The following is a 12652-nucleotide window of genomic DNA, read 5'->3' as shown; positions in this document are numbered from 1 at the left end:
AAGAGCACAGCCAGCTTAGCCGAGACATAACGCATGTCTGCCGTGGGTTCAAAGGGATCTTTCTTTAGTGCGCGCAGAACAAGGGAAGCATCCCAAGTTTCAGCTCTCGTAAGCTCCTTAGCTGAGAGCTTCTTAGCACCCAACAGGTACTGCGTCATGAACGGGTGCGTGAAAACCGTGCTACCCTCGATCTTCCCCCCGGAAGAACGTGAGAGCCGATACACAGACTTTGACCGAGGATAAAGACCATAGTCTATCACTCCTACAGACCTCCACAAAAGTCAGTATAGGGCCAATCCCTACTGACAAAGGGTCCATGTCGCGTTCAGCGCAAAATTGGTCAAATCGATTCCAGTACCCCTGGTACCTGGAATACGTGGAGTCTTTACGCCCCGCTAAGATGACACGAATCACTTGCGCACTAAGTCCCATAGCTAAGAGCCTGGCTTTGTAAGCATCCACGCCGCTAATCGGGAGCCTCCTATCCAGGGGCCCTCCCGTAGCAGCCCTCCTGCTTGCGTGAGCGCGTCCGCCCACTCCGGGACGTCGAACCGCTCGCCTACTATCCAGGGCACTATTCGCGGAAACCACGGGGTGCTCGGTTCGTACGGGGCCACGAGAACTAACCGACCCCCTGTGCGCTCGAACTTGACCACCAGGTCTAGGAGGCACCTGCGTGGGGGGAATGCGTAAAGCATCTCCTCGGGCCATGGATCTAGTCCAAGCGCGTTGACCCCCAACGGCACTAGGTCGGACGGGAGCATCGAGTACCAACGAGGGCACTTGTAATTGAGTTTCGATGCGAACAGATCCACTTGAGCTACCCCAAACCTCTCCCAGATCATAGCCACTATGGCTGGGTTGAGGCTCCAATTGTCCGCATGCGGGCCGCCTCTCGAGAGGATGTCCGCTGCTTCGTTGTCCTTCCCAGGAACATGAAGCGCCCTGATTGATAGCGCGTTGCTGTTGACCCAAATCCAAATTTGCATGGCCAACTCTCTGCAACGCTTGGACTTCATACCGCCTTGGCGGTTGATGTAGGCCTTGGCCGTCATGCTGTCTGTCATTATCAGTATGTGACGGCCTACGAGATCCTGAGCGAAATGCTAGATAGCCAGCCAAATCGTCTCCGTCTCGCGCGCGTTAATGTGGACCTTCTCCCCAGACGGCCACACTCCTCGCGCTGTTTTGTAGCCAAGGATGGCCCCCCAACCCGAGAGGGACGCATCCGTATAAATCGTTACCTCGGGTCCCCTGGGGCCCATAGGGACCCCAGACATGTCCACGCAGGCTCTGTTCCAGTGGTCTAGGTCCTGCGCTACCACGCGCGGGACCAGGATAAGATGGTTGTTGTACCAGCGTTCGTTGCCGTATCTCAAGAAGTGAACTGCGAACCACAATTGCAGTCTCCTCATGAACAACAGACCTAAAGGAACAACTTGGTGAGCCGATGCCAGAAGGCCCAGCAGCCTCCTGATCATCCGATAAGTGACATATGTCCCCGGGACGAAATGTGCTAACGTGGTCCTGGTGGAATGCCATCTCTCTTGCGTAAGGGTTGCGCGCATGGATACCTTATCCAAACTCAGACCCAGATACGTTGCCTGGCACGAAGGCCATGGCGCGCTCTTCTTTATGTTGATAGTGAAACCCATGTACTCCATGAATTCCATCAACTCCTGAGTATGGAGTATTGCTTGTTCCGGCGACCGGGCCAACACCAACAGGTCGTCTAGGAACCATGCCAAGCGCATACCTTTGCGCATCAACACTCCAAGCGCTGCTTTCACACACCTTGTGAATGTCAGAGGAGAGAAGCGATATGCGAACGGGAGGCATGTGTGCTGGTAACACTGACCCCGGTAACAGAACCGAAGACACTTTCTGTGTCTTTCCGCAATCGGACAATGATAGAAAGCATCTTTTAGGTCGACCGAAGTTAGCCAATCGGACTGTGTCACCATTGACAGCAGAACCGGTGTGCGTAGCATTTTGAAACTGACCTTCTCTACATACTTGTTGAAGGGTTTCAAATCTAGGATTGGGCGCATGCCCCCATCCTTCTTCGGGACCAGAAAGTAACGGCTGTAAAACCCGTCTTCTCTTTCTTGGGGAGGAACCACCGTGATTGCCCCTTTCGAGAGTAACTCTGTGAGTTCGTTGTCTAGGATTTGTGCTTCGGCCACCGACCCCGGTTCCGTATGCACTATTCCCAAGTACGGGGGTACAATACCGTTCTCGAAAAGGATTTGGTGTCCGTGGGCTATCTGATCCAAAACAGAAGCCGACGGGACCAATTCCTTCCACCTGTGTAACATGCGTGACAGAGGTCTCGTTGCCTCCTGTACCTTGCTGTTCAGGTAGCGCGCGTAAGTTGCGCGTAAAGGGTCTGGGGAAGCCCCGCCCGCCATGCCCTGCATCCATGGGGGGGCTTCGTCCTTGTAAAGGAGACCCAGATGGGGGAATTGGCGTTTTGAACCTTTCCAAATTACCATTTGACCCATCAGAGAGACTAAACATTGTCGCATCATAGTCCCCTCCCAGGGGCTCATTTGCGCTCATGTTATTATTATCCAATATTTCCAGCAGGGATGTTATTACATTGTTATCATCATCTTTACCTAAAGATTCAGACAGACAATCAGACTTGCGTTTCAAACCTTTTAATACGCAATCACCATCATCACCAACATAAAAACTTTTATTCACATTCACAACCTTTGGAATAGAACAAGTAGACTGTGCATCAGAAACCAAAATAAAAGGCGCAGTGTTTAGCCCTGCGCACGCTGTGTCCCCTGAACAAGCGTCTATATCGCCGGAGACGGCTCTGGAATCAGTCTGTTGGTGTGGGTCGTAACATCCTGCCAAAACACGTCACTTGGCAGCTCCCTTCTTGGAAGTGTCTGTGCTGTCCGGCTTGTCCGCCTTGGCCGCTGGTTCTGTGGAAGACTGGGAGTTTGGACGTGAGCCCTGTCCACGCCCGCGCCCCGCTTTACCACCTCTTTTTGGATAATTCTCTCTCCATTTCTGCTTGCGCGCAGGCTTGTCCCCCTGCCCTTTGCCCACCGCGGGTTTAGGGGTGCAAGGTTTCGCGCTCGGCCTGGGCGGCCTTGTATTTGCTGATAATGTCCGGGGTCGTTCCAAACAGGCCCTGGTTCCCTGCGCAGGAGTGGGCCATCCACTCCTTGCAGAATTCCTCTTTTACCCCGGCTGTCTCTAGCCAGAGACGTCTGCGCGAAAGGGTGGAGGCAGCTGCGCTAGAACCGCACTCTAGAGCGATGGAATACAGCAGCGATCCCAGGGAGTCAGCTATGCGTTCCATTTCCAAGATGTACTCACAACCTGCTTCGCTGGCCACTACGTCACCGAACTCGGCTCCGTCGATACCTGCTGTAGCAATGGCGGCTTTGCTTTGCTCGACGTTTGATAGGCTGCAGAGCTTGCGCATGTACGCCGCTATCATCCCAGCCGTTGAGACGAGTCCAGCTGCGCGTGTGCTGGCGTGCCATGCATCACACACGTAACGATCCACCTGTTGGCCCCACTGCGAAGGGTGTTTGGGAGTATCGCGAGACCCCACCTTGGTGTTAGGGTTGAACGATAAAACGTCCCTCTCTGGTTGCGGAATTTTCCAGTCTTTGCAGTTCAGGTTCCTAACCTCGACTGCTAAGACGTCAACCCCCTTCTGACTGAACTTTGAGGACGATTTAAGTAGGCCTAACTGGACTGGGAGGCTACACGTTATTCGCCAGGAATATCAACTGGTTAACGTGTTCAGTGTCAAGAGCGGAGCGCTTCTTGTTAACAATATTCCCAGCTGTGGAAAAGACTCGCTCAGAACGCACTGATGTCCCGGGAACACTCAGCTAGAGCGGAGCGCTTCTTGTTAACAATATTCCCAGCTGTGGAAAAGACTCGCTCAGAACGCACTGATGTCCCGGGAACACTCAGCTAGAGCGGAGCGCTTCTTGTTAACAATATTCCCAGCTGTGGAAAAGACTCGCTCAGAACGCAATGATGTCCCGGGAGCACTCAGCTACTTTCTTGCAAGCTGCGCCAGGTGGGGATATTTTGCGCTACCCAGCATCTTCCACCATAGAAGAGGATTGCTGTCTGCTGGCATCGTTGTCTCTCTTCGGCAGGACCACATCTCTTGGTGCAGTACATTTTCTTGGTCGTCTCTCGTCTCGCCCCTTCCCTTGTATGTTTCTCCAAACAGATCGCCCATTGCCGTCAGGGCCGTTTTTCGTGCGTGAGTGTCTGAGCTTAACGAATGCTCATCTGTCCCACTTTCAAATCTCACGGCCATTTCTTCTTTAATGTTTGCGTGCACTTGGTCCTTCTGTTCCTCTGATAAATGCATTAAACTATGAAAGCGGGGATCCAGGTATGCTGCTTTATTCAATAACATGAATGTTGCTTCGTTATTTTTGTCATAACGCTTCCTCAAATCTGTGTCGATCTTTGCGGTCATTTCCCTCAAGCTGGGCATTGCATTAGGAATGGGTGAGCCAAGTTGACACAGTAGTAGTACATGCTGTAAAGGCAATACAGCAGAAGCTGTGGGATATTTGTTAGTTGACAAAGCCTCAGTCGCAATCTTGAAAGGTCTAAGTATTTCACACATCTCTTCGACCATGGACCATTCAGTTGTGGTTCGTTCGAGATTTGACCATTTTTTCTCAAATATTACAGCTGCAACAGCTGCCTGTTGTTCCGATGCCCTGCAGATCATTTCATATGTACTATTCCATCGCGTGATGCAATCGTTAATTAATTTATCAGTTTTCAAGCCCAGCAAACGGTGTTTATCCTCCAATAGGTAGCTGTCGGTAGGTGACCTGCCGAAATGTGCGGCTGCTTTCTTTAGCCTGCAAAGTGTCGTGTCTGTGGCTCTGACGTCTAGCCCTTTACGTACAGCTAGATTGATTGTATGTGCCATGCAAGGTATGTTAACGGTATCAAGGTACCTCTCCACAGCATTCACATAGTTATGTGCATTGTCTGTTGTGACTGCGATCACCGATTCACGGGGAATGTGAAAATCCCTCAGTGTGCCAGAAATGCACTCCGCGACATTTTCTGCGGTGTGGCTACTTCTCAAGTCTTTCGTTTGTAGGACAAACTCGTTCAGTTCCCATGCCTCCGACATTACGTGTGCTGTAACTGTAACATAAGCGTTTGTGGCTATAGACGTCCACCCGTCTGTAGTGAGTGCAATTTCCTTATCGCTTAGTATCTGGCGTACATTTTCACGAGTAGTATCGTAGAGTTTCACAATGTTTTTAGTTATTGTGGTTCTGCTGGGATAGTGTAACGTGGCTCAATTTCACGGAGAAAATCTTTAAAGCCTCCACCTTCCGCGATGCTTATTGGCCGCATGTCTTTACATTTGAATTTGGTGAGTTGTGAAGTGATCGCCTCTTTTCGTGTAGAGGACAGAGCAGCCGAAGGTGAGAAAAAACGTTGTCAGCCTGGGTTGTTTAGCAGAGCAGACGCACCAGCAGGGTCCTGCAGTTCTTTGAATTCGGCCGGATGATGGAACTGCATGTAGGTTGGTCGTGGAACTATGGTATGCTAGTTCACGCTCACATAGTTTGCATATTACCTTGTCCTTGTTTTCAGTCTTTCCATTTACTGTCCAAAAACCAAATTGTTTCCAAATCGCACTCCTAAGATTCTCTGGAATGACGATCTTTCTGGTATGCTGATCATCGGGCTCGTTGTCGGCAGCACCAAATTCCTCCATTTTCTCATTTCTGGCTGCAGCCTAGGCCTACGTTTCCGCTCCATGGATTTATGGGTAATGGACTTATGGGTAATTAGAGCTGGAATTCTTGCCGTAGCCTACTTTCGGCATTTTTGACATTGATTAATTAATAATTTTAAAGTACAATCAATGTATTTATTTATTTATTTATTTAATTCGAATTTCCCCATTTACGTTCGAATCTCGTGTTTTTATGCAAATTCGAAATTAAATTCGATATTCGAATATAATGTGACAGCAGTACTAGATTACTTGCGTATTTGCAGTTTTACTCTTAATCCCAGCGAGAGAGAAACAGCCATCGACCGATCTCATTTAGTTGGAGATGGAAAGAGGAATAGCGCTTCCGGTGGGCGTGCCAATACGGGGTCGGTGGGAGGACATATGACCACAGGGGGTCATATTGTCCGGGATTGGCACGGGGAATGCACCTCCATCGTTTTTCTTTTTTCCAGCGAGCTATTGTGGATGATGTCACAATGCAATAACCCTCTCAGCCATTTTGGAGTACGTGAAATGTAACAGGTGGTTCATTCAGGTTGGCAGAATGCATTTGTGTGCAATGTAACGAATCAAATGAACTAGATTTAATGATGGAGTTTGTGTTTGTCTACACATTATTGTCATGTCAGTAAAAAAACTCATATCAGTGAGTCAAATTAGTGATAAAACTAAAATCAAATACATCAGGGGGCATATTACAAAATCTTCCTAACTTGCAAATCCTATTTTAACTGTTTGGTAACCATGGCAAATAAGGTGAGGACCTAATTTAGGAAAAAAGCCATTACAGATGAACAGTTTTTAAGTCAACGTTTCCACCCTATCTTAAGATAAGAAGAGTGCATCACACAAGCATCCTAACATCCAAAAATCTTAAACTCTCTTAACTTTAGGATAACTGCTGAGCTGTCCTCACTTTCACTTCTCAACCAGGTAGTGTTAAATAACTTGTTTAATATGTATGGCTGCTCTTTTGTTGCTTTTACACAGCAGATGAAATGTCAACAGGTGGAAATTATTCACTGAGATGCTTACGACAGACCCTAATGATGTGTCACAGTTTGATGACAAAGTGCTCATTAGTAGATACAGGCTACCCCGGGCCATGACCCTGCAGTTAGCTGAGCAACTACGACCAGCTTTGGAGAGTCCAACCCGGCAACATGGGGCTCACCTGGTTGTGGTGCAACTGACAAATGCACTTAGTTTTTTTGCAAAAGATTTTCAAAGTGAAGTGGCTGACAAATCATTAAAAAAAAGAATATAAGTGCCTGCCCTTGTTTTTGCTCCCTTTTTTATGTTTCAATGTATGTTTCAGTATATTTCAATGAGAAAAACCAATAGTTACAAAGTTGTTTAGCACAGCAAAATGAGAAAAGTAGCATCAGTTGATCAGTTGCTAGGTAACATATATAAAAGTTGATAAGCAATGTTGGATTGAGTATTTAGGATTTCCTAACCTGAGATAAGATAGGATGAAGTAAGGTAAGATAGGATTCCTAAAGTTAGTTAGGATTTACTTCTGTAACAGCAAATTGGAAAAAATCCCATCTTAACTCTTCCTATCATAAGACTTAAGATATTCATTTTCTGTATCTCTTGGGTATCAAGCAACAGCGGTTTTCCAGCCAAAGTTTCAGAGAACAGGAGGGGGGAGCGACAACAACTGAATGGCATCTGAATTGCTTTTATTCTCACCACTATATGATCATGTATCCATTCATGCATGGTGATATGAGTTTGGTGGACGTTTGGACTAACACTGTGCTGTTGTAGACCTAACACTGATACGATGGTATTTATGCAATTTGGTTGTTTATCTGCAGTTATTCTTTCAGGACACCCCTGGAAGAAAAAAAAATCCAGCACCTGTGGGTGCAGGTTAGTGCCTTGCTTAAGGGCTACAGAGTACCATAACTCAAATCGTTTTCTTGTCCATATTTTCCCATCTGGTGGAGGGATTTGAAACGGCAACTTTCTGCTTCATCAAAAATTTCAGCCGGATGTTTTCGAAGATGATCAATCCATGTCCTCTGAAGCCCATTGCTGTAATGCTGTGCAGCTGCACATGAAAGAAGACAATTTTAATAATGTTTAATTTGAATGTTCCAGGTTGGGTAGCTAAACCACAGATGTAAAATGTACAACAATTTGAAGCTTTATATTTACATTTTAGGCTTTCAACATTTTCGCTTATAATGACTGTCAGTGAGAACTATGGCAGCATAAGCTGCAAAAACTGCTACTAATGCATGACGTATTTTTCAAAGATGATTGTTGCAAAACTTAGAAATTGGCCTCTGATCAAACAAGCTGTGTCTCTGCCTGTGGTCTAACCCAAGGTTTCAGCTATCTTGTTTACAACAATTGTTCTTACTGTTTGAATTCTGGTGTTTTTAGTAAGGATAATGGAGAGCATTCTTTGTGGGTGTATAAAAGACTAGTGGCTGGGGAGTATATTCAAAAGCTTCTCTCTCTCTCTCATCCAGAACACCTGCTATGATTGGCTGTTCCTTTGTTGTCGATCGAGAATACTTTGGAGAGATCGGTCTACTGGACCCTGGCATGGAGGTGTATGGAGGCGAGAACATCGAACTTGGCATGCGGGTGAGGACCATGGCAATTATTACTCTATGCTCCTACTTAAATTAAGATCATTTTCATATCTATTTAAAATTGCTCGAGCTAAATTTTAATTAAACTAAAAACAATATTGCTGTGGTGGTGGTGGTGGGGGGGGGGGCTTCCACAAGGAGTAGCCTATTGTTTTTGTTAACTAGTTTTTCCGCCAAAGCTGGAGGGTTTTTAGTACAACCGTAGCACAGAAAGAATAATAGTGTAATGGAACACGAGAGCCATAATTACAAATCCAGTATTTGAGAGTTGAATAATCAGATGAATGGTCTTGGTGAAAGTGATTATTGAAATCTATATTCATACATTTGAACCACTTATAATTAAGTTTAGTTATGCTTCCTAGCCTTAAGGATACAGCTTAATATACAAACCCAGGGGCGTCAACAGAAGCCATGATTAAACTTTTCAAAGTTAGAATTTGTTAGATGGGAGTGGAGGAGAAAAAAAATCCCTTTAATACGAAGTTTGAGCCAACCTTAAGGCTTTAAAGCCTATATACGGGAAATGTAAATCTCTTTTGCTGCTGCTTTGAGTTGAATTTAACGCTTCATGTGAGCGAAGGACTTGGTGAAGTATTGGTAAGCGTTTAAATTGAGAAAATGTTTCTCTCTTGCTGAGTGGAACCACTCTGATTCTAAACTCTCTTCTTGGCTCATTGGAATGAGAGATACTTGAAAAATTGCACTCCTTCATTCAGTGTCCTCCTTGCATCCATTTCAAAATCTTCATATTGCTTGAACAGTGTCTCAGAAGTGTCGGCCACCTTTGAAGAAAAAAAAAAACACTCAAGCAATGACCTGATAATAGATTTGGTTTCTGTAGTACTCTGCTGAAGCAAGACACAGTTATGGTTGATGATGACCATTTCAGATCCCTTTGTAATCCTAAGTATGACCTGAATGGCTTTCCCACGCATCGGTAGAAAGTTTCATTTCCTGACACACCAATAATGACAATGTCATCTGGATGTTGCTTGTGTCTTTATTTGACGTTTGTTTGGCCATTACGAAAGAGCAGTGCATCATCATTACGTACATAGCAGCCAGCAATGTTCTCTCTAAAAGCTACATTTTCTTATTCAGTAACCTGCTTATATGTACCTAATAAACCATGCAACTGAGCTAGAGGTGGTTTGTAGGTGATATTAATTTAGCTCCAGCCAGTAATGTAAAAACTCTCCTATTGGACTGGGTAATGTAGTAAAATAGTGTACTCAGCTTTGCCTTTGGCTAAATCACACTTCTTTCGATCTTGATCTGTCTTGTGCACCAATGTTTTATTTATCTTTTGATTCATGAAGTAGCACATAGCTAAATGAAAATGCCCTTACATCTGTGAACGATCACGGTGCCATCACAAAAAGCAATTACTTTCCCTTCTGCTCAGCCCCCGTGCATGAAATGAAACACATGCCACAGAAAGAGGCTATTCAGCACATGCAGAAGCTTGAATAGGCCCACTGTCAACAAAGAGCTTCAGCCATTCATATTGTACAGCCGTTAATGGGATGGAGATGGACTTCTGGCTGGCAGAGGCCAATTACTCCTCTAAGGCTACTGCGGCTTAGGCAGCTCATTGTGGTACCGGCTGAGGAGTTGCCATTTGGGATATGCTTGATTGACAGGAACATGTTTAACAATTAGCCGGGGCTGCTCAGTAGCTAAGACTGCCCATGACCATTTCACGAGGAGTCTGATGAAAAACACGGTTCACAGGAAAAGGTTACACTATATTTATAATTTACTGCAAGTTGGACCTTCTGTAGCGCACCGAATAAAAATGTGTCCTTGGTTCCAGGGCTCTGGACTCTTACTGAGAGGAAAGCAGGTGAGGATGAGCAGGGCTGGTTGTACAGTACCAAATACGACATGGTAGTGATTGTTGAATTTGAATGAACATGGAAGTGAATACAACAAAAATTCAAAGATAGCTAAACCAGACCACTGAGATTAGTTTTTTCTCAGTGTGCACAATGATTTACAGGACAGGGCCCGAGTGAGCGGCAATAAGAAGAGAGAGCAATGGTAAGACTGCAGCTACACCCACTGACATGTAAAATTTCTCTCAAATAGTGGATGGTCCATCTACCGCTGTGTGAAACTTGCAGCCCATTGAGTTTACATCTGAACAGATTGCCATCAACCAGATCATTACTTGATATTAGCTAGAAGCAGCAAAGTGTATATTAACTCTTATTGCATTAGTTACTGATGCCAGAGAGGCTTATTTAATACAGTAACAGAATGTTTAAAAAAAAAAGCATCCATGCCCTACATATCTGAAAATTAAATCTCAGAGTTTGCAGACAGGGAAAAATGGTGCACATGGGGGATGATAAATTCTACCATAAGTGTCGATACAAGTTTATTGTGTAATGCGTCTCCTACACCTCCTTCTTGCTGAGTCTTTGCTGATATAGCAGGAGAGAAATCCCTTCAGGCAGGGTACTGTACTGCTGTTACCCTATGCTGAGATATAAACCTAGTAGAATATAAACCTATATAAAATCTATGGTCAACTTTACATCCTGTGCACTGGATAATACATTTGATACTTAATGTGGAATGAAATATTTTGTTAATGGCATTTGGTTAGCTGTAGCACATACTGCTGAGTGAGAGGGTTGATGGCAGAGACAGAGAGGAAGGAATATGTGCAACAGATTGTGTTGATTCAGTTTAATGGCAGGTATGATAAGCAACCTTGCTTTGGCGACAGGCATGGGTTTTTTGTGACAGGCATGGGCGCAAGTCCATGAATACTGGGATGGTATCCAGCGCTTTACCTGTGCCCCCGTCCATAGGGTTAGTGGTTGTGTCAGGAAGGGCATCTGATGTAAAATTTTGCCGAATCATTATGCGGATTAACCATAGTGGATCGGTCGAGGCCCGGGTTAACAACAGCCGCCACCGCCATTGGTGCTGTGCCCTCACAGGGTACCGATGGAAACTGTAAAATCCGCTGTGGTGACCCCTGAGAAACAGGGAACAAGCCAAAAGAAGAAGAAAATGATAAGCAACCTTGCCCACATAGTGTAGCCATCAGGTTACCGCTCAATTCAGTCAATTTGGAAATCCTGTGAGTTTATTATAATTATCCATTCAAAGTGTCACTGATCTCAAAAGTGACCTCATAGGGAGGTTTTCCTGTTTGGAGAACCTTCAGCAAACACAAGTGAAAAATGCCAAATGATAAACAGAACTGTTGGGGGTGGGGGGTTCTTGCAGTGCCATCTCCATAACCATGTTGGTCATGTCTGGTCATACTCTCTCCATGGTGAGAAGAATTGAATTATTTAAGTTCAGCTGCACCACAAGGTACCAGAAAGGAGATGGCCATCCAAATATTTACACTTGGGCCCCTCAGTGTTATTTCCTACTTCATTTCAGTTAAAGGTAGAAATCATAGTTTCATTTTGATTTCTTTATTTAACCAAATTAGTATTTTTATGCTTTGTTTTACTTTCAACTTTTACATAATTTTACATAAATGTGTAATAGAATAACTTTGATCCAAAGGTATGTTAGAAGAAGATCCTGCCCCTTAATTTTCAGCGAATTTTCTTTCGACCAGCATGTGTTAAGCTATTTTTCAGCGCAATTAAGACGTATACAAGTTATTTAATAGTTTATCACATTTTTGTCACAATTCATGCAATGTTTTTATGGGAAAAAAAAAAGATCCAAGCTGAACATTATATCTTGCAGTACAATAATGGATGTGGTTTCAGTGGACATTGAATTATCCGATGCTGTCAGACATTTGTTTAAAGAACATCTTTTCCATTTACACAACTCGGAAACTTGGAAAAAATAAACATCCTTAACCGTGGCATCTATCTGCATGTTGTAAGATCACAAAAGAAGTCAAAATGAGCCTGAAAATTCAGCTGTTGTTGATAATGTTGGATATATTTTCTATAATAACTTTTTGTTTGCTCTTCCAAATATGTGGTTTACATTATTGGATTAAATTGGACTTTTTAAACATGTCTGATGATCATATTTCATGGCCCCGTAAGACACCGCTATAAAACTGTATCGAGCAGCGTCCCCTGTGTTTGAGATCTCCACAATGAAGCTGGTGAGTAAAATGATATCATAACCGATTGGTATGATGGCAAAAAACTACAAAAATAAGACCCTGGTTATAAAAAACTGGAAAAAACTCCTTTATTATAAAGCATTCTGAGAATGTGTAGTAATTGTTTACATATTTGGTCCCATACCGTACAACCTC

The 12652-nt window shown here is 44.6% G+C and overlaps 1 protein-coding gene across 1 annotated transcript in view; it reads left to right on the top strand.

The window, feature by feature from the left end:
* The window catches only part of galnt9 (polypeptide N-acetylgalactosaminyltransferase 9), a 136452-nt gene that overhangs the window by 83389 nt on the left and 40411 nt on the right, over nt 1-12652 (top strand). The window contains exon 6 of the mRNA XM_056288831.1: nt 8266-8383. Within this exon, the coding sequence (XP_056144806.1) occupies nt 8266-8383 (118 nt within the window). The remainder of the gene's footprint in view (nt 1-8265; nt 8384-12652) is intronic.

Source organism: Lampris incognitus, chromosome 1 (genome assembly GCF_029633865.1).
Source record: "Lampris incognitus isolate fLamInc1 chromosome 1, fLamInc1.hap2, whole genome shotgun sequence".
NCBI classification, from domain to species: domain Eukaryota; kingdom Metazoa; phylum Chordata; class Actinopteri; order Lampriformes; family Lampridae; genus Lampris; species Lampris incognitus.
The sequence above is the reverse complement of the archived record's forward strand: the minus strand, read 5'-3'. Positions and strand labels throughout refer to the sequence as shown.